This window comes from Anarrhichthys ocellatus, unplaced genomic scaffold (genome assembly GCF_004355925.1).
Source record: "Anarrhichthys ocellatus isolate YVR2014 unplaced genomic scaffold, GSC_Weel_1.0 scaffold12, whole genome shotgun sequence".
Classification (NCBI taxonomy): Eukaryota; Metazoa; Chordata; class Actinopteri; order Perciformes; family Anarhichadidae; genus Anarrhichthys; species Anarrhichthys ocellatus.
This window is the reverse complement of record NW_022280042.1, coordinates 1,730,371-1,757,628: the sequence shown is the minus strand read 5'-3', so window position 1 is coordinate 1,757,628 and position 27,258 is coordinate 1,730,371. Positions and strand designations below refer to the sequence as shown.

The 27,258-nt window shown below is 44.5% G+C and overlaps 1 protein-coding gene across 4 annotated transcripts in view; it reads right to left on the bottom strand.

Moving 5' to 3' along the window:
- The window catches only part of zranb3 (zinc finger, RAN-binding domain containing 3), an 83,448-nt gene that overhangs the window by 16,916 nt on the left and 39,274 nt on the right, over nucleotides 1–27,258 (bottom strand). For all 4 annotated transcript variants that reach the window (XM_031852119.1, XM_031852117.1, XM_031852120.1 and 1 more), the window contains exons 8-15: nucleotides 26,729–26,863; nucleotides 22,958–23,077; nucleotides 19,686–19,805; nucleotides 18,934–19,113; nucleotides 18,056–18,229; nucleotides 16,878–17,226; nucleotides 11,242–11,445; nucleotides 6,215–6,342 (exon numbers count right to left, since the gene is read on the bottom strand). In XM_031852119.1, coding sequence (XP_031707979.1) covers nucleotides 6,215–6,342; nucleotides 11,242–11,445; nucleotides 16,878–17,226; nucleotides 18,056–18,229; nucleotides 18,934–19,113; nucleotides 19,686–19,805; nucleotides 22,958–23,077; nucleotides 26,729–26,863 — 1,410 coding nt within the window. The remainder of the gene's footprint in view (nucleotides 1–6,214; nucleotides 6,343–11,241; nucleotides 11,446–16,877; nucleotides 17,227–18,055; nucleotides 18,230–18,933; nucleotides 19,114–19,685; nucleotides 19,806–22,957; nucleotides 23,078–26,728; nucleotides 26,864–27,258) is intronic.

The following is a 27,258-nucleotide window of genomic DNA, read 5'->3' as shown; positions in this document are numbered from 1 at the left end:
CGTGAGTTTATGGTCTCAATCTCTAGTTTCAAGTCTTCTTCAATACAGCATGATGTTCATTTAGTAAATTAGGGTCCATAAAGCAGAGTATGCTTTAGGGTGGGCTTACTGTGATTGACAGGTCGTTGATGCTACCAGAGCCATAGACTTTGTCTCTAAGTCACTCCTCCATATTCCAAATATGGTAAAAAAAAAAAACATGGCGACGGCGAAATCGACGAACTTGAGGCTTCATAACGGCAGTCCACAAACCAATGGGTGACGTCACGATGACTACATCCACTTCATATATAAAGTCTATGCCACCAACCTGTAATACTTATGACCTTCCCATCGGCCTCAGCAGTACTTGTGTTTAGTAGCAATTAGCAAATGTCAGCATGCTAACATTCAAAACTAAGATGGCAAACGAACGCGGTTAATGTTACACCTGCTAAACTTCAGTCAGCATGTTAGCATTTTGCATTGAGAGCATGTTAGCACACTGACGTTAGCATGTAGCTCAAAGCACCGCTGGGCTCAAGTACAGCCTCGCAGAGACACTAGCATGGCTTTTGACTCTCAGGGGCTAATTCACAAAAGGTTTGCTCGTTTTTTTTGCAGCAGCAGCTTAACCTGCACAAACAAGACAAAGTTTGAGAAGAGGCAGGATGCAATGACAGTTTAAACAAATAACTTCTTCCCTCTCACTCCACTAAAAAAGTACAAATTGCACGATTTTATGGCTATGTTTGCACTTTAATATCATAACGCAAAATCTTTTGTAAATCGGACATTGAGACGGGGCAGATAGCGATTGCAAATGACGCGCAATTCATGGCTCTACAGCGACCGTAATCCATTCTTTGTGCATATGAGAATGAAATGTGTGGAACAGGTTGCGGGTAATAACACACCGTCACTATTGAGAAATGGGAGCCTCGATTGTTATAAAGTCTTACACAAAACTGAGAACAGTAAGAAAGAAAAAGTACAAAGGAAGTAGTCATTTTGAAAATAAACTAAACTAAATCATAGCACCAAAACCGTCACTCTATAATTAAGAGCCAAGGAACCAGGTTTATAGCATTTAATTAGTTAGATTGTGTTCGGCACCTCAACTTGTATTACCTTCAGGTATTTTCAGCCAAGCAATCACATTCCTAATGACTAACTTGCAGAACTTATATACAATTACATCCAAGTTGTGTAATCTGGCCGCATACTCTTTGTTTCGGTTGCCATGGTATTTTTTGTGGTAACCAAGGAGCTCGTTAGTGATCTCACTTGTTTTTTATTCTAATATATGTACACTTTGAAGATAATGCTTCTCCTGTGACAGTATGCATGCATTAGTAACACAAAAATAATGAGGGTTTTGTGAAGAGTATAAAGAAAACGGCATATACCCACAAGAATGCACCTTGCTGTGATTATAGGTAATCACAGCGCCGCAGCTCGGAGGTATCTGCAAAATAAATAATAATAAAGAAAATGTTCCAGCTTATTACTGCTCTATTAGCACTAACTACTGTCAATTTGAAGGCCGAGAAGCCACTTACACTCGGTGTTAACTTCACTCGGGCGACAGCGACTGTGCCAAACATCAGGGACGTTTTTTACAAGAAAGAGGCCAAGCAGAGAATTTAGGTAAAAGCTGCAGTACGGATTTCGGCTAACCCAGAGCTACTTGAGCCACGGACACGGTGGACGGAGAGAGGACAGGCAGGAGAAAAGATTAAGTTTAAAGGTTAATACCTGCCGGCAGCTGACACAGGGATTTGAAAGATACAAATCAACATTAGGACGGTTTTTTTTTTTTCTTTCTGTGCCGTACCCTCGGTGCACAGAGGCCCACGTGTTTATTTGGATTATGGCAAAATAAATATCATGGAGACTCAGGGGAGCGGCGGAGCGGGTTGTGCTGTTGCAGCATGAAGCAGGAATTAGAGCCTTTCTAGATGAGAGTGAAAAGAGGGGCACTATCCTCCCCATTGACAAATAATGTTCCACAACGATGAGTATTTAATATTTCATTGGGTTATAATGAATTAAACTCAGATTTCATCTCAGGTATGGGACAAATAGGACAGGATACGGAACTGGCACAAATAATAATTCTTTAAAAACCAAAAAAAAGGTTAATAACTTTTCATATTTCAGGCATACATGTATGTGTTACATGTATATTGACAGGGTTACTTTAGCAGGAAACCAGATTAATTATTTTTTAGAAGTTAAGTAGCATTCAGTGTCACATTTTTTACTGCACAGCTCTCATTTAAAGACATCTGCAAGCTCAAGCTAGCTACATATATGGAATTCCAGCGATAAAAGGAAGCTGCTAGCATAAATAATGCTAACAAGGCTACATACAGTTAGCGCTTGCAGGTCGTGAGAAATTAACTGAGAGTTTGTCCCAGACCATCGCCAGGTGGCATGGCTTAGTAGCACAAAAGCCCCCTTCACACGAGTAATGTTAGCATTAAAAAAAGGGAGTGACGTTAGCATGTAGGAATTTTCTGTTTGTTTGCATGTTAAGCGCATATAAACGCCCTTATTCTGTAAATTTGTAAGGATAGCGTGAACTTGCTGTGGTTTACTGTCGAAACAAACCCGACACTAGACACAAAAACTATCCACCAGCTTATTGAAATCCAGGGCTCAGACAAGACCGCTAGATGCTAATAGCAATGTGCACTCTGAGCTAACAGAAGTTCCCTTTTTGGGATATTATCCTATAACTTTTACTATAATTCTTGCAGTTTAACCCCTGATGTTTATCTCCAAATATTTGTTGTAGATGCTATCGTCTATAGATTTTTATGGATTTTCATGGTGTCATTTTTATTGAGTATTTCAGTGTCATGGCAACATATTGAGTACCCGAAAATATAGGGAGTCACGGGAAAGAATTTCAAAATAATAAGCACAACATAATGCATAATGACATCATGAACCCCACCCTTCAGCTACGCCTGGTGTTGACATGACACAAACCACCCAGTGACTCCTTGAATAAAACAACAGTCTGATGTGCAGAAAATGGACATAAAACTCCTAATACTCTCAATATTTGTCATTCCAAACCCCCGGTGACAAATCATCCTCTGATTGTGCACTGAGCGGCCCCTTGTGAGACTTCTTTGCCTGGTCCAGGATTATCCCGATGTGACAGCTTTCCAGCCAGAATTCCGACAGTTTATCATTTAAACGAGAGCGGGGGACATTTATCTCCGCAGCTTATCGTCTCAGCCACGCGTCCGCAGCCACTTCTATTGCCGGTCTACTGCCGCCAGGGTAATATTCCATTGGTGATTCAGTTCAGCTCTCCGGTCCTCTCTATGTAAAACCCTCTTGTCTCTTATCCGCGTTAGCGGGGAAGGAATCTGATCCCTCATGAATGAAACAAAAGGGCGGTAAGTATCACAATCCGATCAATACAGTCTGTCGGCGAAGTGGCAGTCAAGACGAGTGCTAAGAATGCACGGCAGCGTATTCAGAGTCAGAATGGGGCTAAAATATAGTTTGTCTTTGTCTAGAGTGCAGGAAGCACCACAAACGTCAACGAAAAAAGCCCCTGAAAGGACATTTTACATGATTATCTGAATGAAATACCAGGAGTCTTCACACAAAAGCTGAGAGGACGCCTGCAGTTTGTTTAAAACATAACATGATTGGTTGCTGTAGGTACAAACTGTCTCCGCTTCCTTTTCTGGCTCAGTGCCGTCGTTGCTCTCTCGGTCAGCTCTTTCAAAATGGGCCGACCGATGGAGCTCGTTAGGGGTTTATCTACAAATTTATGAGCGGCGTGCGGTGCTCCGTCACTGCTGCCAGTGTTGCCGTTGCTCATTGCTTTTTGAACAGAGCAGCAAGATGTTCAATTGTTTTTTATGTTTTGAGCAATGTTTGTATCCATTTATTTTACACTGTTAGGTATGTCAAAAGCACAGAGAACATAATATTGAAGGGGCACTCTAGTGATTTAGTACTACAGTATGCTTCCATAGAGTTGGGAGATGTGCAAAATACATTTAAAAATTCGATGCCGCAGAGGCCAAGATATATATAAGACTTTTAGTCTCCAGCTTATGCAGCGCAGCCCACATATTTTTTCTTTCACGATAATGCACTATAATAAGTTACATTAATGTTATTTGCATTCTTAATAGTGAAATCACCCGTTATAAATCAAAAGGAACACTTCCTTGTTGCTGGGAAACAAAAGGTGGATGGGTCAAGCTCAAAAACAACACTTTATCCTACATCTCCCATAATGCAACAAGACCCTCTCTAATTTGTAAACGCCCATGTCTGTCATCCCCACGTTGTAATGAAGGCTTTCTGTTTAAAAAATGTCTTCAAGCCAATGCCAAGGTTACCCTGATGACATCACTATGACATCATCAGGGTTATTTTCTCAGACTTGACAAAAGCTCCTCCAGACTCTCCAAATGTATTATGGAGCTACTATCACAGGCTTGAGTACTACTTCCAGTTACAAGTAAACTGAACTCCATATGCAAAATTGGTGCACTATGCCTTTAAATATATATAAATAAAAGAACATGAATGGATTGGGAGAGCTTCTCTTTCCCCTCCTGTGACTCCAACAGGCTCTTGTTCCTCTGGTAACAAGACAGGAGGCAGTCAGGGTTAATATCAAGCATCAAGGTTATAGTCGGTAATTTCATGAACCTATAATGACACGACGGAGCATGCTTTTCAAGTCCATCAAATTGCCGCTTGTAACAGACCAATTTGAGCTCTTTCAAATCACCATTACCTTCATTCTTAAACTCCGACCTTCTTAATGTTGCCCGCGACTATCTTCTCACATCTGTCCCGTTTGCTAATTGGCGACGTGTGACGAACTGCACGTCCCCCGTTTATTTTCAATCGCCGTATTGTTGTTTTGCAGCTCTATCTTGATAAAGAGATCTTGATCTCAGTGAGACTTCCCACTCCCCAAAAAATAAAAGAACTGCTGCTTTGTTCAGTGTTTAGTTGAATGTGACAGGAACAAGCTGGTGAGGAGCAAAACATCGAGTGGGTACATGCCCTTTAAGTTTTACTTATTCTTACTGCTTTGAGACCCGACATAAACACCATTGCATCAGAGGCTTCCGACTTTCATTTAAAAAGTAAAAAGAGAGATAGTAGCTTCAAATAGCTGCACGAATAACAGTTTGAAATGGAATAGCATGGGTCATGATTTCAGGCATTGTTTCATACTAAAAGAAAAGAGGAGCATCATTACGACATCTGGCTTTCTCTGAATGGAAGAACAAATTAAATTCATCACTTAGTGCGAGCACGTCGTGTTCACCACCAACGGCGACTTGAGTTTGTAGACTCTGTGAGGACGGATTTGGTGAATGTGGCCACACTTGACCTGAGAAAAAAATAAATATCACGTAGAGTGGCTTTACAGATGAAATCCAATATATTTTTTGTTGTGTAAGTGTGCGTGGCTTTCAGTAACGCTCAGTTAACACTTTCTTTCCCCATTCGTTTCAGGCCTCGCGGCAATACAATGTGTGTAGATATTTGTTTTCTTCATGTGGTATTTTCTTTTCTTTGGCCCGGATTCAAATATTGCACACTAGTTGTTTTTTTACTCTGGTCTTCTCCTCAGGCAAGAATGTGGTTTACTTAAGGAAAAGTGAAGGATGTTGATACTGTACAATGAAAAACCTGTTGATGGGAGTTATTGAAGGTAAATTAAAGGAGCAGTGTGTAGGATTTAGTGGCATCTATCAGTGAGAACTACATTGGCCTTCAAGTAACATAAAAAAACATGTTGTAAGGTTGTTTTTTTTAGGTAAACAGAAGTCACACGAGAGGGAGGAGCTAAGCACAACCAACAACTCTGACATTATTGCCAGGCAACCAAAATGTTACAATGAACTTTCATGAAGTGGAAACACACTGTGAAAGGGTTAAAGCAGTAAGACGGGCAACGCCTTGGTAGCGACCAATCACTGTGTAGCCCCGCCCTAAAGCATCCCCTGCTTTATGGTCTGTTTGACTCTAAATGGACCATAATGTACTAAATGAACATCATGCTGTATTGAAGAAGACTTGAAACTAGAGATTGAGACCATAAACTCATGTTTACTGAGGTAATAAATCAAGAGAGAAGTAGAGTCGTTTTCTCATAGACTTCTATACAATCAGACATCCGAGTCTAACCGTTATCCAATATGCACAATCAAACGGGTAGATGCGGTACCTTGGAGTACAGATATATCCGGTCTGTGTACTGGCTGGCACAGAACTGCAGGCCCAGGTAGGCGGGGCCGGCGCCGCTGGCGTCGTCATCATCAGCATCGGTGGACGGAGACGCCGCAGCTCTCTGTTCTGCGGGCAGAGAGGAAGGAAGGAGGCCAGCTAATATCTCACTGAGTATATATTATTGGCTCATTATTGGCTTTCACAGCTTTATTGGTACCTCGGTTTGCTCCTCTGGTGACGCAGCCGCATTAAACTCCGGCAGCTTTTCCACATTTATTACACGGAGCACAATATTGAGGAGATATGACATTTGTAGCACATCATTAAAATGTGTACGCATACTTAGTGCTCGATATTTAGCTTTATTGCTTTCAAACACTTGATTATAGAATCGGAAATGAAAACAGTTGAGTCATTATCTTTGACATTTACATATAAATAGGATTGGAAGTCGACTTTGCTTCTTGCCATCAACGGTTGATATAACAACCAACCTACACGTGGAGGTCGAAACATTTCCTGTTTTATGTTTGAAAGCAGCAGATTGTTTTGAACGGCTGGAAGATGAATATTGAAAAATATAAAAATATAAGACTGATATCTTCAATTACGCTTGATGTTTTTTTTAAAGCTAGTGAGTTTCAATCATTTTGAATGTGCCTCATCGTCAACAGTGGACAGAAATGAGCATGGAGTAAAGACAGAAAATTGGACCTGATTGAAACACTCGCACCTCACGCTGGTTACTGGTCTTAGCGTCAGTTTCTGAATAACTATCAGGTGACAGAATGAGCCGTGCATTTGTGGAATCACGCTTCATTTGTGCTCTACAACACCTCCCTCTAGGTTGACGTTTGGTCCAACACACAGGCGCCGGGTTCAATTTTTAAGCAAATAGGCTATTTTTCCCGGCGTGTCGAGCTGCGCCTTTAATGTTCTGTGAAAGCCCGCTTCTTTGACAGAAACACCCCAATTTACTCCTCACGTTTGTCTCTCAGGAATATGCTGAACAGCAAGGTGGGAACGCAGCGAGGGAGGGAGGAGAGACGGAGAGCGAGTGATAAAGTGACGGTCGCAGAGAGGGAGAGGGTCATTAATGTCGACCATGTAGCTCGCTCATCCTGCCAGCATCTAGCAAGAAAAGGTCAGCCGGTGGGAAATGAGAGCGCCGCTGCTCGACCACGCTTCATTTAGACAATGACCTATAACACTCTGATAATACTTGCCTTAAATCACTTCGCATGGCCAGTTGTCTGCTGGGCCCGCGAGACTGTCCATTCGATGTGCTAATGGGGGGGGGGGAATACTGAAGCGGGCTGACGTCTGTGACACAAGACTTTTTTATTACAGGCGCCACCATGTACCTGGTGGTCATGGGACAGAATCGGCTTTGGGAATTTTTTTTCCTAATTACGAGTTCTGGGATCTGACGTGGACACACAATGTTCTGCCAAAGTTGGTTTATTTCAAACGACAGATCTTTTCTCTGTGCTTTTCTCACTGGTTTGCAGTGGGCGGGGTTTAGTAAGCCCTAAACAGACACAATTCACTCATTCTTTTAATATTTAATTTCGAAATCCCAACTTAATTATTCCGTTATCCTTCGAAAACAAGCTTTGTTATCTAAAACTAGATCATTAATTCGTTTTCACAAGAAAACAAATGGTTGTTTGATTTTTATTACTTAAAATGTTGGGGTCAAATCATCCAACAGTAACTTCATTCAAACGGCACAGATCGAGCCGGTGGTGATGGACTTGGTTGAAATAGATGAAGCATACATGCGTGACTACGTTCTGTTTTCAAAATAAGGTGTTAACAAGGGTGTATGCAAAATACATACATGGAAATAATAAACTTGAGCTGAAAATGTACAAAGAAACAATAATGTCCCTTTCGGGCTTCCATAGCATCAGGCCTTTAGTTTACAGTCTTACATTAGAGACAGGCTTTTATTTCTGTTTTACCTGCTGTGTTGATATATTCAGCATCAACTATATTTCCACATCACAGCACTACTATCATCTAACACTCACCACTACTACTTTTATGATCAGTAATCTACCTTCATTGAAACTCAGTACTTCCTGCACAGATGGCTATTATTTGAGACGTCCGCTTTGAATTGAGAATTTACCGTAGTTACATTCCTGCCGCTGGTTTGCCTAAAATTTGCGTTGCAGTTTGATGCTAAAACTTTTTTTTTGTTTAAAAAGGTGATATCATCACGTTAACTCATTTCCTCTCCTTGACCTATCCTGAACAATGTCCATATTTTTCATTTTTATGTTTGCCGCCCTCATAGGTGCAATTTCCCTGGGTCTGGTACACGCTGTTCTGATCTCATCACGGATTCAGCTGGAATGGGCCACGCAAAAGCATTTTGCAGGACACTTTTTGCATTTTACAAAATCCCATCTATCTGTCCTTCTACATCTGTAATGAAACCTAGCAGCTCTGCAATGTGCACCCTATATTTGTTGTAAGCAGTTTTTTTTCCCCCCCCTTCCCTTGTTTGCAGTGGAGGGAACGCGCCAGCTGCATTAAGTGGGCCATTTAAACGATGGGGGCAATTCATCTTACAAAGCCGTCTTATTAGACTGTCACTTACACAGTATGAACAGTGCCTTCAAAACACCCCAAAGGATTTATCTGTTATTTTACTGCGAGAAAAAGAAAACAACGCCTAATTGGACTGAGTCATCTCATCTTCTGCAGGATCGGGGGGGGGGAATAAAAAAAGATATGGGAAAAAAATAAAACATTTCCAACTGCACACTTCAAGTGTGAAGAGATTTGGTGCAGCTGATGCTGCTGCAACGTTTGAACTAACATAAAAGGAAAAAAAAACTTGTATCCATGTTGGAATGTTTGGGTCATGCAGATAGATGAAGAGACAGACAGTAAGGAGAGAGAGACGGAGAGGTAGAGGAGGAGTGATTGCCTGTCTGTGCTGTGAGGAAAGTAATCTCAGAGCAATCAAGAGGTGGGGGCGGCAGACAGCTCTGCGGTTTGCCTTCTAAAACCACGGGCAGGTAGAGGAAAATCATTAGGCGCCGCTTCTGACCCCATAGGTCACTTTTATTAGACAACCGCTGTGTTTTGCACTAAACCCACGCTGCCTGAGACACAGTGGCAAAGGTATGCAACGAACAAACTGACTAACCATCAACAGGATGGATGGATGGATGGGCAAAGACAGATATGCAGGCAGGCAGACAGATAGACAGACAGAAAGATACACAGCTGCATAGACAGATAGATGGAATGGACAGAAAGTTAGACAGATATAGACCGATAAAAAGACGACAGATAGAAGATAGACAGATAGATTGATAGCTAGCCGTCTGTCTGGCTATCTGTCTATCTATACAGACAACATAAATTAGACAACAGATAGCTAGACAGATAAAGTTAGCTGTATAGACACAAAGATAGACACATAACTATTTATCTATTTAGCTAGTTAGCTATAGCTGGACAGATAGAAAAACAGACAACAAAACGATAGACATAGCTAAGGTAGCTACAAAAGACAGAAAAATAGACGACAGACAGCTAGCTAGTTAACTAGCTAGTTATATACACAGAAAAAGATGAGAGCATGATAGACAGTTGGCTACATAGACCGGAAAAAACACAACAGCTAGCTAGCTAGAGAGTTAGCTAGCTCGCTATATAAACAGAACATGACAGGCAGACAGGCAGAGAGAGAGCGAGACAGATATTAGTTGTCTCCAGGGAAAATAACGTGTCTAAAGGGGAGGTGGGGGGCCAAGTTGGCATCCAGCAGTGTCTCTTTAGGGCTGCCATTTCTGATCGACAGTGAAGCTTTTATCTCTCCCCTAGAGTCGGTCTAAATAGAGGGTTTTTAAAAAATAAGAAAGCGTAGCCTTTCGCTCACATTTAGTATTTCTTTGCCTGTGAGTAAGGTGGGTGGGGGGCAGCACAGGTAGCCACGGAGATGGGAAATTAACCACTCGACAATCTCTGGCCACTAATAGATGTCAGGGTGTGTGTGTGTGAGGCTCTGAAAGGAAAGGAATCGGTCAAGTTGTTACACACAGATCTTAGGATGTTAAAGGCTAATAGGGGTTGATAGCTTGCCTGTTAAATGGCTTGTGCAATATTCCTTCCGATGTTAAGTATTCTACGAAAAGGCTTTAAAAACAAAATAGCCCTGAACTGCCATCAGCTCAGTTTCATCCTTCGGTAACTCTGACCCAATATGCCTGCACGATTTCAGAGGCAACACCCAGGTCACAGGCTTTTCTTAGACTCTGCTAGTCTGGCAATTTTTTTTTTCTTCATATTGCACACTGTGTAATTAGTTCTTTGTAATTAGCGCAATTTATTGCTTTGCGTATCCCTTTGAGACGCAACTACTTGAACACAAAGGTCTTAATTTGCAATATTACACACTATGTAATTGGGAATTTGTTTCTTCACATCCCTCGGAGACTTGCAGACATGTACACGTGTAACCAGAGTGGACGGGGAAAGCAGGTTGTGTTTCAAGGATAAGCTGGTGTCGGGGGGGGGGGGGGGGACTTGTACCTTTTATGTAATTAGACCTCAGTCCACTTTATTAAAAAAAGAAACAGACAATCAGAAGCTCATCAGTTGCCCTACCGGACAGCGATTGAACCCGAAACCCTCGTGTGTATGTCAAGCTGCACTCCGGAGATAAGTGAAGTTTTACTCAATATCTCCTGTAGCTTCCTGAGTGCAGAAATAGGCAATAACCCCAACTAGATACTAATAATAGTAAGCATAATAATGGCCAGCCCCATATGGAATGAGATCTAGTCCCTTATTGGTCTGAAGTGATGATATTAAACAGGATTACATGGGCAGGTGACAATGCGGCACTAGCCAATTTCCCTAGATATGAAAAGGAGAAGATTGCAGGTGGGATTACTCTATGTGTGTGTGTGTGTGTGTGTGTGTGTGTGTGTGTGTGTGTGTGTGCGTGCGGGGGGCACCGCCAGCAACATGGTCGCCTCGCTCTCTCTGATTGTTTACCTTTGAGCTGCTGCTTGTCCTCCTCCTCTGCTTCTCCCAGTTTCTGTTTGCCTTCATCCTCCTCCTCCTCTCTCTGTTTGTCTTGGCGTGGTTTTGGACTCCGGCCTTTTCCCCGGCTGAGCTCCGGCTCGCTGTCGGAGCCGGAGAGGACTACGCACGCCTGGCCCCGTTGGGTCGCGGGGGGTTGCTGGGGCCCGGGTGGCTCTGAGCCAGAACAAAGAGAGGGAGGGAGGGAGAGAGAGACAGAGAGAGAGATGAAGACGACTTTATTGGCCGAGCCGCACAGAGTAATCAGACTTTGAGGAGTTTCATTCCCTGGCGAGACATCCATCATCTGAAGAGTGTGACAAAATGACTGCTGACATGAAAGTAAAACTCAATATGGCTCATTAGTGGTGTTATTAGCTATCATAAGTCCTTTACTGACGACATTATAAGATGCGATCGTGAAAAAAAACAGATAGACGTGGGCAAGGGGTGTAGTGGAATGTGTAAACGCATACAACTGTGCATTGCTCAGCAGCACGTTGGCAGTGAAGCAGAGGGCTGCAGATGAAACACCTGCCACACACAAACACCCCCCCCCCCCCCACCACTTTCCACCAGCTCTTCAGATCAGACAGTCAATGTAATTTGCCGTGAGAATAAATTACGTTTGTGTCACATTGTTTTGTTAATTGCCCGCCTGCATCATGTGCAATTAAACCTAAACAAAAATAATTGTCGATCGCTGCATCTGCGGTGGCGCTCCAGCTGGGCCGCGGTGAGTGGCGTTCAAACAGCTGATGGTGGCGGAGCGCCAATCGCAGCTCTGGCTATAAAAAAAAAAAGAAATCAGCCAACGGCACCTTGTGGACCGGCTAGCGAGCTCGTTCTGCTGTCAGACCATTTTGGGTGATTTTCATTCACACCGATTGTTAGAATTCTGTGAAGGTCAGGCAGAAATCTAAGCCACAAAAATGTTAATGGATGCAAGGATTATGCCGTTGCCATTCATAGACTGCATATTATTTCAAATTTAAGCAGCGTTCTGAGGCACAAACTGAGGGTTCACGAGTACGAGTACTATTTTCAAGGTAAAGCTTACGGACATATTGGCTGCTAAAGGCATGAAGACAATTATCTATAACCGAACGTAAATGTCACTTTCAGTCTGAACAGAACTTCTTACAGAGAACTGCCACGTTTTGTATTTTTCTCTCTCCCCCAACTTTCCTAGTTAAATATAAATCACATCCTCTTACAGCATTTGTTGAACTTGAGGTGTGAAATCTAACAAGACAGTAAGTTGTGAGACTCTGGGACGCAGAAGGCTAATTAGTGATCCTGCCTCTCCGTGGCTTGTTTCCTCAAAAGGCCAGCCTCTAGTATGCTCCCCACAAATGTCATCCGAGTCTCCAGGGTTCCTTGCCCCACCACTGCCCCCCCTCCCTTCGCTAACAAGCCGAGTGAGACCGCAGAGAGACGGCTCAATTTGTGTTAAGCTGTCCCCGCCGAGGAAGACGTTAACGGGGGAAATCCTACAGGGCCGTGCCGCGACTTTACCAGTCAGCCCCCTTGCCCCCCCCCCCCTCCAATCAGGGCCCCATTTATGTCTGTAGTGGCTTGATTAGGTTCCAGAATTGAGTCTCGATTCCCGGCGCACAAACATACTACGACACACGAACCCTACGTGTGGGCCGGTCGTGAGCTTATGAGGAAAAAAAATTTAAAAAAATCACACTTCTTTTATTGCAGCCTGCAGGGAGTGAAGCAGCTGCAGCCTGTGGCACAAAAGAAAAAAAGAAGAGGACAAGAAGAGGAAAGTACTTTGTCCTCACATGAAACATTTGTTGTTAAATGCTAAAAATCAGCCAGAAAATAAAAATCTGGACGATGACAGAGTGCTAGCCGAGAGATAACCAAATTGCCCTCTTCCTTTATACTCTCTCACGGCAGGTACCGCGAGACAAATTGCTGGTCTGCTGGTGAAAAAAAAAAGGAGCTGAAGGATTTGAACTGCCGCCCACGCTCTCCTGCCCTGAAAAAAAGCTGCAAACACAGGGAGCTCAACACCGCTGATTTAACCTGAGAGCGCGCAGTTGAGCCAGATCTGTCTCGGCGTTTACTGGCTCTAAAATACACTTCGGGAGAGCGTTCTCAACGAAGCCCACCTGAGATGTCCGACCCCGTCACATAAAAGGAGCTTATAATGCGTGACAGTTTGATTAAAAAACGGTTCTTGATTACTCGGGGATGTGGCACAACAGTGATTCAATTTGTGTCCAATTAATGAAGGCTGTTGTAATTTGGTAAGTTCCCCTCCCTGCCGCACAGGTAATAGAGTGCCAACACCTTCAGATGAAGAAGACTTTATAAAAGCAAACACAGCTTCCCACCAAAGATATCTCCAAAATTAAAAATAATTTAGATTTCATAATTTAACCATCTGCTAAAACCCCTCCACGGAACAGCAATTGTTGGATCCTAGTTTAGCAACCGTGGGCACGGCGGGCCTGTTAAGGATTTGTCAACATGCCAAAGTGGTGTTCAAGCGGCTGAAGAAAGAGCTATACTCTATATATAAAAAGGGTTTATGCCCTTTTTTAGCTTTTCAAAAGGCAAAAACACAAGAGCAAAGGTGTAAGGAATGATTAAACAGTGTGTTCACCTGCTCAAACGTAAGCTATGTTAGACATTAGCATGCCCGGCTAACTACATTAGCAACCTAGCAAGGCTAAGGCTAACTACATTAGAAAAATAACTGTTCAGGACTGAAACATGCACTGCATGGGGACCAAATTACTTCAAAGTTTAGGCTAACGTTAGCTTGCTTTTTTTGGTATAGGAGAGTTTGCACTGTTACAGCTATTCCGGTCAAACCTCTAGCTAAAGATATCGTAGGGTTAGTCCCCAACCTCAGAGAAAGAACAAAACTGCTTTTATAAGACATTTTCTACGGGTTTAATCGACTGGAGAGAATGCTGAGTTTTGCCTGGGACATGTAGCTTTAGCTTTAAGTCTTTTAGCATGACATCATTTATGGGGCTGTTAGGTGCATATATAACCTTTCACAGGGTTCTCGTTTTGGGACACTTAAAGTGACTTTTAGGACCATTTCAAATAACTCACAGATTTAATGATAATTAGCTAACGCTAGCTAGCTTCAGCCAGAAAAAGAGAAGCTGCTTTTGTTTACTTCGGTGTGAAATTGGAGACCCATTGATACCAAAACTTTGTATGAATTTTGAGCGGCAAATCTACCGCCATTATCACCGCATGTGCAGTTCCTGGATGGAAAAGTTTAGCAGGAGTAGCAACGTTAGCTAAGGGAAAGGGGCTTAGCGAAGGGTGAATTTGTCACTTTGACATTTGGTAGCCAGCTTCAGACCTGCCTTCAAAACTTTCCATCCTAAAAATCGCTCTTATTTCCTGCATCTCATTCTGGTACATTTCATTCTGGTACAAGCGCCTCATGGTGCAACAGACTAATATCCCTCTGCATGCTGACTTATTCTTCCTCTACAGCTGCTGTTTTGTTGTGTTTTTGCCATGCTGCTCAAATCCACAGATAAGTGAAGGCCACTTCTTCTGTTCCTTTACTTTGAATGCGACACCAGTCCGTGCGGCTGTGATTCTCAGCAACGCGTCTTAATGCCGGTGACAGAACTTTCCTTCCTGTCGTTGTGAGAAATCGTCGCTCTTGAAGGGATAACATCTCTCATGTTGCGCCCCGGAGCTGATTATTTTCTTACATTGCCACGCGCTGAGTACTGCGGTGCCAAGTTGAGAGATATCTCCATAAATACCGTTGTTACTTCTCGCCACACTCTTGTCATTTACAAATTTAGCAGGTTGTTAAATTCCCCGTCTCGCGAGCTGACACGGCCCCCGCTGCTGTGAATGTAGAGTGGCGCTTGTGACAAAGAAGAGAGCGTGATTGCTGAATAGTTATTGAGCATCTGCTGAGAATGAAATGGGGGGGATGGGGGGGGAGGTGAACTCTGTTAAAAAAATGTGTGTGCGTGTGGGCGAGCGCGTGGGTGTTTTTGTTTTCTGGTGACGCTCAGAGGCCGAGTTGCTGCTTAGTTTGAACTGTTGAGTGCACCATCCTCACTTCCACTGGACTGAGCTGTAAACGAACCCTCAGCGGAGCCAATATTTACCCTACACTTACACTAAATATAGATCCTGGATTTGCATAATGACACTTGAGAGTCATTAAAGTACACTGGTGAGAAATTGAACGTCATAACTGTGAACGCGTATGTACCGTGCATGTGTTTATGGCGAAAAATAATGGCCTTCATGGTGCGTCAATGCTTCCTTCCTCTTCTCCTTTAGCACAGGGTACAATGGTCCATCCTTTATGAAAGGAAAGGAGACGCCGCCTTCCCACAGTTCCTTGCGGCTGCAGCACTGCAGACCCGCGTAAAGTGGGCCGAGGTGATTTAGTCACGTATCTTTGCATTCCTTGAATCCATTTACAGTGCAATTGTTAATTACCTCAGCAGCTCTGCGGTTCCCTTTTAACTGTTAGGACTAGTTTAACCGTTATAAAAAGGAATAGTTCCGTTTCTTTTGCTGAGAGTTGGATGAGAAAATCGCCGCTGCTCTCCTGTCTGCATTGCCAGCAACGCTGATTAGCTTAGTTTAGCACACAGAGTGGAAACGGGGGGAAGCAGCTAGCCCGACCTAAAACAGTCCTTACAGCATTAGAATAAAAAAATAAATTAAGTCAGGTAGATAAAACTTGTGCAAACAAAATGCTTTAAGTTATGAGACGTGATGTATGGACAGTATGTAGTGTATTTATGAAGCCAACAAAGAGCGTCAAACAAAGCCCCTCATTTCCTCTCAGTATACACCGTCCCAGCCTGTCACGGCTGTTTTGTTGGATGAATCATCTTCGCCAACTGTTGGCGTTTTGATTTTTTTAATTTCGTTTTTTTCTTCCTCCACTTGATTTTCAGTGGGAGGCTGTGTCAGAATCCGATTGCGCTTGGAATTATAGGTTTTGGCTGACTTTAACTCGCAGGTGCTCCGCTATCAATACCGCCGCTTGAATATCACTGCTGCTGAAATGGCATTGCATTGTTGGATTTTTTTTTTTTTTTTTTTCTTTCTCTGAGCCGATGTGATGCACCTCAGACACGCCAGGTCATAACGAACGAACACCCCCCACCCCCACCCCCACACTCTCCTTTGCAGGATACAATCATAGGCTGTCAGAGATATCAGCTACAGCCGGCTCAACTTTTCCCAACTTTGTGCGAGACGTTTGCAGCAATAGTAGGAGTCTGTTCTCTCTGCCTCTCCCTCAGCTTGACAGGTGAGAATTACACTGAGTCCTTGTCATTGCAGAGAGAGAGAGAGAGAGAGAGAGAGCGAGAGAGAGAGAGAGAGAGAGAGAGAGAGAGAGCGCGCGCTATTTCAGCCTCCATCTTTCGCTATCACGCGTCTCCATCTGGTGAAATCTGTAATGCTGTTCAAAAGTATTATGTCAACAGACTGGTGCGATTGATATTGACAGGGAGGGAAATACAGAGATGACTGGATTTCAGCATCAGGTGCAGAGATGATGGAAATGTCGTTGTTGTTTTTTTCCCCCGTCCTTGATGGAATCGGGTTTGTTAATAATTGGGCGGTAATCCTACCTGAGCGGACGCCGGCGGAGGGAGAGTGCGGGAACTCGCACATCTCACAGTACGGCAGCAGGCTGCTGTTGGAGTAGGTGCAGGCCCCGCAGCTCCACCTCTCAGCGGGAGGGCGGGGCTCCGCCCTCAGGCTGGGCCTCTTCTGCTGCGGGGAGAAGTCCTGGTCGGATGAGAGCGAGGTCTGGGACCAGGACTCTTCTCCTTTGTCCTCTCTCTTTTCAGAGTTTGTCCCACTCTCTGAGGAGACGGAGGGAGAGGTTTCCTCATCTTCCCTTCTCTTTCTCTTCCTCTCCTTGCTGCCGCCAGGCGAGAAGAAGGTACGGATGTCGTGCTGCTTCTCTTTCTCAAACTGAGAGAAAGAAAAAGACAATGACATTTGTCACAAGGCATTTATTTCCCCTTCTGATAAAAATACAAAGCAACATTTCCTGATGCTAAGTCGCATCTTTGGTTACTCAGGACATAATAATGAGAAACGCCTGATGATGAAATATCGATCACATGTTTTGCACAGCTGTTTCAATAGGCCAAATTCCCTCTGAAATCCACTGCACATTAGTGAGATCATTTCTATGAGAGAAAGTGCAAAAACAAACGCACAGATGGAGCATCTTCTGCCACACTGACAGTCCCTGAGACTCGTGACTGCTCCGACTGGCAGCGATAAACTTGTTGATCATGTTAAATATAATACGTGTTGATTGATGTGGTGATTGGACTTTTATTTTGTTCTAGAGAAAGTGTTTGAGGTAATGGGCTTGAATTCTCCCAAACCTCAGACATATTCATTATTATTTAAATTTAGACGAGCTCTCATGTTCTTTCTTGATTACTGCACGCTACTTCATCTATTTAAAAAACAACCTTGAAGCGCTTGGACAGCGATTCCTAAATATGACGGCGATCACTCCGCTCCACACCGCGTCTTAAGTTTTCAAAACTGTAATATTTCGTAAGTGTGCGATTATTCACAATCTGTGAAGTGAAGGCATGGCTTGTTATGAGTGACAGTGTTCCTTTTCACCAAGGTCTTTCTCCTCAAACGGCAACTAAATTATTAAACTTTCTGCCTCCTCATAAGAAAGCTTCCACAGATATTGAACATACAGACTCAATAAAATAAATAATATGGTATTCATCTGAAAATATGAATACCGGAAAAAAAAAAGCTGACTCACATGAGTGAAGAACACGTCGTCTTTGGCATCTGCCGTGTTCCCCTCCACCGGCAGCACCATGTTGCTCGGCGTCCACGCATCGGCGAAGTTGAGGAACTCCCACTTGTCCCGGTCGCCCTCGTCGGCCTTCAGGTACCCCTTCCTGCCGTTCAGGGTGCTGCCGGTCACCGTTTCCTGTGGGCGCGTGGGACGTTCAGTGCTCTTTCCTTCCATCTTTCTCTTTTTTAAAAGCATTTCCTTTCGCTAATCACGCATTCTGTAACGCGCAGTATCATAAACACGAGGAACACTATAACTTTAGTAAAAGCGGTTTTAATAACTAAACCTGAAGACGTCATCTTTTCTCTTTTCAAAGCCACAAGACTCCTTTGACAATAACAGTAATTTAACGACGCAGAGCACGGGAGTCGCTGGTCTGCTGCTGTGTCCATCGGTTAGCATGTTATTGTGTGACTTTGGTTAGTCCGGATTCACCAAAGTCACACAATAACACAAACATACTAACCGTTGGAGGCAGCGGTAGGTCAGCAGGTGAGGTTAAATTACAGGTTTTGTCAATGGAGTCTCGTGGCTTTGAAGAGCGCATAGATAATTGCTTCAGTTCCCCGCCGTATAGCCAAACATAGTGTTCATTTCAATTGATCAATAGATATTTTTTAGTAATACACCAACTATGGATGGATATTACATACAAAGCCACTTCAAAAAAATCTGCACTACCCCTTTAAATTGATGATTGAGTAGTTTTATGTTTAGTGAGACAATGCAGAGTTTCCAGCGATCTATCATTCACATCAAGGATTGCTTCATCGGTGGAATGTGTGGTGACGAAACTAAGGCTGAGCCCAAATCCCCCCCCGCGACGGCGCCCGCAGCACCTTCCTGTTGAGCATGGCCCACATGACGGTGTCGAAGGTGCCCTTGGCGATGAGGTAGTGCACGTTGACCGAGGCCGTCTGTCCGATGCGGTGGGCCCGATCCTCCGCCTGCTTGATGTGGCCGGGGTTCCAGTACAGCTCGGCGAACACCACGTGGCTCGCTGCGGTGAAGGTCAAACCCTGCAGAGGACGGACGGATGAACACACACACACACACACACACACACACACACGCTAATAAGAGCCCACTTAGAACAAAAATACCTCATTCACCTCAAATGGAGCACTCCAGCCCACATCCAATGAAATGTAATTTGGTGAAATCATTTTTTCTTTTTAATAACTCGAATATTAGCAGCTAATTGCCGTATGAGAGCTTCGAGCACCTACTTCCTTTGATTGGAACGCGTAACATATGTGCACACATTCGCTCATCCAGAATAATTAATGTCAAGTTTATTATCGAGAGCGCAACATATTTTTGGCATTTATTTCTACTTGCACAAACCTCGATTAGGATTCCCTGCAACCGGGAGCAGTCATCATTATTGCTAACATGCACCTCGAAGCCTATTTATTTTACCAAATGTAAAGCACTAGTTCATCCGAGTGCTCATAAGTGTTTCTGATGATCAAATTCAATCTTTTTAAGGACTATTCCAGAGTCATTTGTGAATACTTGAAAAGCAGATTCTTGGCAACTGAAATAAAAAGGAATAATGTTGAGTCATGAGTCGCGTGTGTGTGACTACCTGACCGGCTGCCTGGATGCTGAGGATGGCCACCCGCGTCTCCGGGTCACTCTGGAACTTGTGGACCAGCTGGATTCGCTCGGAGGACGGCACGCTGCCGTCGATGCGGATGTAACCGGCCTGCAGCGACACAACGTTTACTTCTTTGGAGGAAAACAACAACAACTCCCAAAGGGGTGATAGATGAGCAAAAACCAGACGGCGACAGCTGCCAGGTGCGCAGCTGATGGAACACGTGCTTTAAAGCAGCACTAATATATGTTTTCATTTGTGTTATGTCTCCTTTCAAAAGTTACATTGTCTCATTTTCAATTTGAACATAATTAAAACTTTTAAGGTCAGACTAACCAAGTCAAATATGGTATTCATCACCAGCCTAGTACAGGCGGCAACCTCCGGTTCTGACGGCTGACGCCAGTGCGGAAGTGTCTTAAAACTTGTATTCTCTCTCATGGCCATCAGGGGCGACTCCTCTGGTTGTATAGAAGTCTATGAGAAAATGACTCTACTTCTCTCTTGATTTATTACCTCAGTAAACATTGTAAACATGAGTTTATGGTCTCAATCTCTAGTTTCAAGTCTTCTTCAATACAGCATGATGCTCATTTAGTAAATTATGGTCCATTTAGAGTCAAACAGACCATAAAGCAGGGGATGCTTTTGGGCGGGGCTACCTTGTGATTGACAGGCTGCCAGAGCCGTATATGCCGTCTCTACCTCACTCCCCCGCATTCCAAGTTTGGTAACTTCTGTTCACCGGTTGCAAGAATTCAAGATGGCGACGGCCAAATCGCCAAACTCGAGGCTTCCTAATGGCATTCTGCGAACCAACGGGTGACGTCACGACGACGACGTCCACTCCCACTGTACAGTCGATGGCCTAGAAGCGCCGGATGTCTGGAAGTGCACCGGCAAATCTGCAGATTACGTTTGTTTGCACATTTCTTTGAATTGACTAAAGGTTCACACGGTTTGCGAAGGGGCAGCATTTAACAAAGCCAATGCAGATTTGTGCTGGAACATTAAAAGGCACGGGGGCTGTTTTTTTCATTAACCTGCATTCCATATTCTATATTGATGGTATTTCAATGACGGATGTACTAGCCGGCGGAAAACGTGACCAGAGGAGCTGCAGGGAAAAAAAGAAATTGCTGCTTTGAAAGAAAACGAGAGCGACGGTGATAACAGAACATTTTGTGAACATGTTTTTAGGCAGACAAAGAGAGAGCGTCCGTTGAACCTGAACTTGATGTTCAAGTCGCTGAGCTCCTAATGCACTCTTTTGATTCGGCTCAGCGGCACTGTGCAATGCTACTGTGCCTGCATGAATATGAAGATGAGAGAACACAGAGGTCTCGTTTGAGTTTTCCTAGAAAAATAAAAGAAGGTTGAAAATAAATGTGCTCGCGGAGAACTAAGCATCCCAGCAGGTTAGAACAACAAATAAATAACACTCTGAAATCAAACCTGCTGTTTCATCACACTGAAAACATTCCCAACTTCATTAAAAAAAACAAAACGCTGACCAGTTGGCAACGGGCGAGAAGGGGGGGAGAGGTGCGGAGCTTAAAAAAGCATAACGTCACGCTCCTGAACGCAGCGTGCCGCCTGTCGTTTGCTTTTTTTAGCCCGTCCCTGTTAATTGCCGAGTGCGAACACGGCGGCGAGAGAGCGCCTCGCATATGGATGTGCGATGACACGTCGCACCGCTGCATTACAGTTCAACGACGCCTCTCCGACCACCGTCACTGTCACACACACACGTAATCTTTCACAGGTTGACTTGAGAAATGCGTCTTGAGAGATCAGTTGTGGAAGTTTACTTTCTGAGAGAGAAAAAATAAATAAATACTTTCTTTAAGAATGAGGAAAAATAATTAATCTTAGATGAAGATTGATTGACTGCTCAAGAGGTGCTTGATACTAAACGCATGTTGTGTTTCAAAATAGAACTAATTATCTACATATTGCACCGCAATTGCACTACACACCTGAATTTAGCATATCAAGTGTTGGACGCAAACAACTCCTGACTGCCAACACCTGCTGCACATCCCTCGCTGATGCACAAGGCCGCCTTGTGAGCTTAGCGCTCAGCACTCCGTCTATGTTAATCACAGATGCGGCGAGGATTTGACTTATAAACGCAGCGGGGCGACGGATGAAAGAATAAAACCTAAAGTATGGGGCCAATTACCTCTGGTTAGCCAGGGAGGAGGGCTGAAATATGAATACTGCACATTTAGTGATTACAGGTTTACCGGTAATGGGCAGTACAGGTTCCCTGCAGCTGGAAAAGAAACTGACGGAAATTTGTGCCAAGATGGAATAACCGTATTGATCGGGCAAGAATAACACAAATTACTTTTTTTAAACCACTACATTTTTTTTATATAAGCTTTTTTTGTGTGTGTTTTCAGTGCACAGGTTGTTTTTTTTTGCATCCATCAAAATCGTTTGACCACTCGCGGCCACCGTACATGCAAAAGCCATCATCCAAAATGGCATGCGATTAGCCGATTCACTCCCAACACAAAGCACTTCACGGCAAACAAAGGGAAAGAATGCGGGTTTTAGAGATTTAGTCGGTAGTGGTGTGAGCAGCTAAGCGATGGCTTTTTGCTGAGTCATCCGTTCATTAGCCTCGGTCGGGACTAGCACTGTCCATCGTACTGTGAACTGTCGTCTCATTGTGCAAGATCTGTTGTGCGTAGCGATGTTTGTCGAATGGCGGTGGCCCAGAGGGCAGTCTAGTGCGTCTTTTAAAATGTTTCTGTAAAAAATGTATTATCTTCTTTCATCAATGCGATACATTGGTTTTACTGTTTCATGTGTGTCTTGCTTTAGTTGGACCTCACCGACGGGCTTTCTGTTGTTATAACGCCACGCTTTTGCTTTGCTTTGTCCGTCAAAGCACTTTGTAAACTCAGTTTTTTAAAGGTGGTGTATAAATAAAGTTGCCATTATTATTATTAGTACTAAAAAATAATACGGTGGAATAAGGGCTAATTGTGTCTCAGGAAAATACAGCACAAACAACCCGAGAAATCAATGCACCACGCATATAAATACATCCATTAATAAATAAGTGTGTCCCTGTAATCAGCAGAGGGGACGAGACTCCTCACAAAGACGTGACAGCATCACCTATCCGGATCGGAGTCGTTTCGGGGTAACATGTCAAGTGTCATGTGTGTGTGTTTGTGTGTGTGTGTTGCTGCATGTAGTTGCTTTCGACCCGCTCCAGTTGCCTGCGGAGTGCCTGAGGTTACCTTGGCCTCAACGGCGGCCTCGGTGCAGGCCTGCAGCATGGTGAGGTGGTGGGCGAACACCAGGAACTTCAGCTGCTCCGCCTCCAGCATCATCTTAATGTAGTCCTTCACAGCTCCCGCCTGACCCCACGCACACACACACACACACACACACACACACACACACACACACACACACACACAGATACAGAAATAGACACAGATGAAAGAGAGCTGCTGAATCCATCACCACACTGGTCGACTGCACGGCACGGAGGAATCGGCCGGATCAGTGAAGAAGTCAATCAATCACCGCGGCATTCCTCTCCGCGTGATCGATTCTCTATTGAATGCCGGGGGTCCGGACTTTAAAAGCAGCAAGCTCGTGGAGGTGACAGGTGGGGGGGCACATTTGTCAGCTCAGAGAGTGAGAGCAAATCAATAACTCGCAACTTGGAGAGATATGATTTGTGAGTGCGCTTTTCTCCAGACACAAGAAGAAATCACCTTTTGTTCCACGGACAACACGATGAATCTCAGAATTTACCAACAACTTAATAAAGACAAAGTTTTTTTTTTTTTTTTCAAATGTCATGAAATTTGATTTATTGTCAGATATTCAGAACATTTTCAGATTTTTGCCTTGCAAACACCCCTCGAAAGTATATTTTCATCTGGCTGTGTGTCAAAGTTCACCAACTTCACTCTGGAGTTGCTTGGTTCTAATTTTATGTGACCCCGTTTTTATTAACGCCTGGTATTTTTCGACCCGTTAGTCTTGATTTATTTATGAAGTCAAATGCTAACACTGCTAAAAAAAAAAAATTATCATAGTGCGAATTCAACAGGATCTTGCGGCCCTGATTGACAGCGTGAAGCTAACGATCTTGAAAAATGAAGCTGCAGAAGTGCCAGAGAGTTAACTGTGCCCTGCAGGTATCCGTATCTATAATTTCACCGCTTGCCGCTGCCCGAGCGATCGCACCGTGACGGCTGTGTGGCCTGTCCTCGCTACTTCCTGCAAAGCTCGGAGTGGATGTGCTGAGCGAGCGTGTCATTGAGCGTCCGGGGCCTCGTCTCGGAGCCTCGGAGGGGCATAAAAAAGCGGCCAAGAATAGCAGCGACTAGTGAGAAATACTGACTTCTGATTCCAGTCAAACAAGAGGGCCCCGTCTCCGCGGTGTGAATCTCAACACCTCCTGCAACCTGACAACCTCTGCTGCCATCACACCTGCTCTGGTGGGAGAACCTCTGCTTCAGCCCTACTGATAATTAGCCGACGCGCCCGATAACGAATCTCATCGCCAGTCCTGCCGACCCAGTTGTTATCTGGGGGGTGGTGTGTGTGTGTGTGTGTGTGTGTGTGTGTGTGTGTGTGTGTGTGTCCTCATTACCGACGGCTCGGGCTTCGCCGGGCTTCCTTCCGCCGAGTTTAATTAGTGCACAAACTTCTCGGCTGTCTGAAGCGGCCCCGTTAGAGATCGCTTTAAAGTCCGGCATCAGAGCTGTCCTCTCTCTGGGTAATTGGGAGCAGATGCTTGGCGGGTTAAGCAATAAAAATACCCCAAAGGCATTTGGCAGCTCCGTCGCCAGGCGGAATGGCAGGCAGGCGGGCCGGCAGGGGCCACGATGCCCGTCAAAGTGACAGATATGTGTGAACATATCGCACCATTCCACCCCTCCTGATGATCAACAAAATAAAGAAAGGAAGAAAGAATGCGTTTTTTTGTTTGTTTTCTGAAGTAGAAAGTGTGTCTGGCTCTTAAAAAAACCAATAGGAGAGGAAATGAGACTGGGTCGGGTGTATCGGCTTTGAGGTGGGTGGTGGTGGTGGTGGTGGAGGGGGGGGCGCTTTGTAATGAAAGGAGGTCCAGTGTTAGGCTAAACTGAGCAGAAATCCAATCGGCAAACAACGCCGAGCACAGAAAAAGATCCAAGCTCGGAGGCAGGCCGAGTGAGCGGCACGTCGATGATTGCGTTCGGAGGTTATCTCCGGTCTTCCTTGACCTCCGGGTGGGGGCGGGGGTGCGGGTGGGCTGTGACTCCTCGGGGCTCGTCGGGCTAATTGAGAGGAACGCCAGCTCTTGAACGCGTCACATGATTGGTGAGGGATGCCGTGTTTGGTGGGAATGTTTACTCAACCGCGTATGTGAGAGGACCGGTCTCAGTCTGGAGACTGAAACACTACATAACTGTCTCACAGATGTTTCCACTGAGGAGCAGGAAATGTAAATGCTTGTTAAGATCATCGCCACCGGTTGCTCTGACCCCGACCTTCCTCATTCTGTGTGCATCGAGCCACCTTTCCCCCGCATCGCTTATTTCTCCCTCATTAAAAGAAAGAGAGAGCCGTCGCTTCAAACCGAGAAGGCCGGCCCGAGTTGCCATGGCAACAGCATCACAGAGGATGCTATTTTCAGTGCGGTGTGTAACTTTGAGATAAGGTGTAATCATGCCAGGCTGGACGCAACTAAATAATACATTGGCTGTAACTCCCGACTTTGTCTAAGTGCTTTCACCGGCGACCATTAGGCTCCGTTACCATGGCGATGCCTTCCCATGAGATCTCGCCGAGCGGTCGGCCAAGCGCTCTGAACACGATGCCGCACCATCAGTTCAACACTTCCTGAAACATCAAACCGAACAAAAGAAAAAGGGGCATTCTTGCCAATTTTGAGGCTATTCAAACGGTTGCGGATGATGTGATGCATGTGGTGAGGAGTTCTAACTGTTGGGAGCCCTAGAGGTGCAACACCTTTGGGTGCTCGGCCACAGGACACTTCCATCCGTGAGGCAACGTGGCGCTAATGAAGTGTGGCGTCAGTTTTCTCACACCTTGTGTGCTCATGTAAAACTGGAGGTAGCTTTACTTAAAACACATGAACTGTTAAAGGAGGTTGTTCTGTTTGTCGGGTGTCACATTTTCTAATAGGTTGCCTACCAGATGCGGCTCAAAAAGGAGATATTTTCAGGGAAGCTTTGTGTGAAAACATGCCCCACTTTGAATATATATATATATATATATATATATATATATATATATATATATATATTATATGTATTATTATATTTCTAGAATCATTATTATAATTACCATTGTTTAAGGTATTAATTTGTTTTATTAATAATTCAACTTATTGGGGAAATTAGGAACAAAATTAGCCAACATTTGACTTGCTGCTGTGCAAAGAAAATAAAAAAATCACATTAAAAGGAATACTTTAATAAATTGTTGGGCGATAATGGGACCAGAAGGATTGATACTGCCCTCGTTGCCTCAGAGGTGCCAGTAGGTGGATTTTGTTAGCCTCGGACGGAGCCAGGCTAGCCGTGTTTTCAGTCTGTTTACGCTAAGCTAAGCTAGCCAGCTGCTGGCTGCAGCTTCGTATTCAGCATGCAGTTATGAGAGTGGCGTCGATCCTCTCATCCGACTCTCTGCAAGAAAGCAAATGAGCCGTTTCCCCAAAATGTCGAGCTATTTCTTCACTTAAATCACGTCTTTTTCACGACCGTTTTCAGGTTAAAATTGTTCCTTCTTGTTTGAAACAAGTCCTCCTTTCAACACTCCACTAAAACAAATGGGAACTGTAGTTTTTAGCAACAATACTCAAACAGAAGGAAATGTGCATTGGGGACTATTGTCAGCTGTGGAGCTCTGGAAGAGTCAGGATTTTCCCCCCCACCCACAGTACTTGATAGCAGGATTCAGAGAAATACTGTATAATGACAAAGGCCGGGGGTTCAAACAAGAAATACTCAAGCACCACCTGGTCGTCGTCCCCCCCCCATTACCTTGGCGATGGCTGTTTGCTTGTACATCTGTGTGACCAGGCCCATGACCTGAGTGAAGGGGTTGTCCGTGGCACCGCCCCCCGACCCCAGCCCCTTCATCAGTCTCTCATACTCGGCGAAGCTGGCCAAGGCCTCCTGCGGGCAAAGAAGAGATACGGTGGACACGGTGAGGACGATGTCCTTCATTCTCTCTCGCTTGTTCTCCACTTTTTCTTTTTGTGATATAAAGGGCAAAACTATTAATGGTGCTGCTGGGTGTCCTACTTTCCCTGGAAGAGAAAGAAAGAAAGAAAGAGGGAGAGAAAATAGAGAGGGATGGAGAATTCCCAAGGATGCCCCCCCCCCCTTCCTCCCCCTGACTGGGCTGCTGAGCTAGGTGGGTCATGAGCATCTCCCAATTATAGCCGCCGTGTGACAAGCCGGGGTCGAAGATGGAGAAGCAGCCGGGCCGGTACAATAAATCAAAAGACGCCTCGCGCGATATCTCTCTCTCTCTCTCTCTCTCTCTCTCTCTCTCTCTCTCTCTCTCT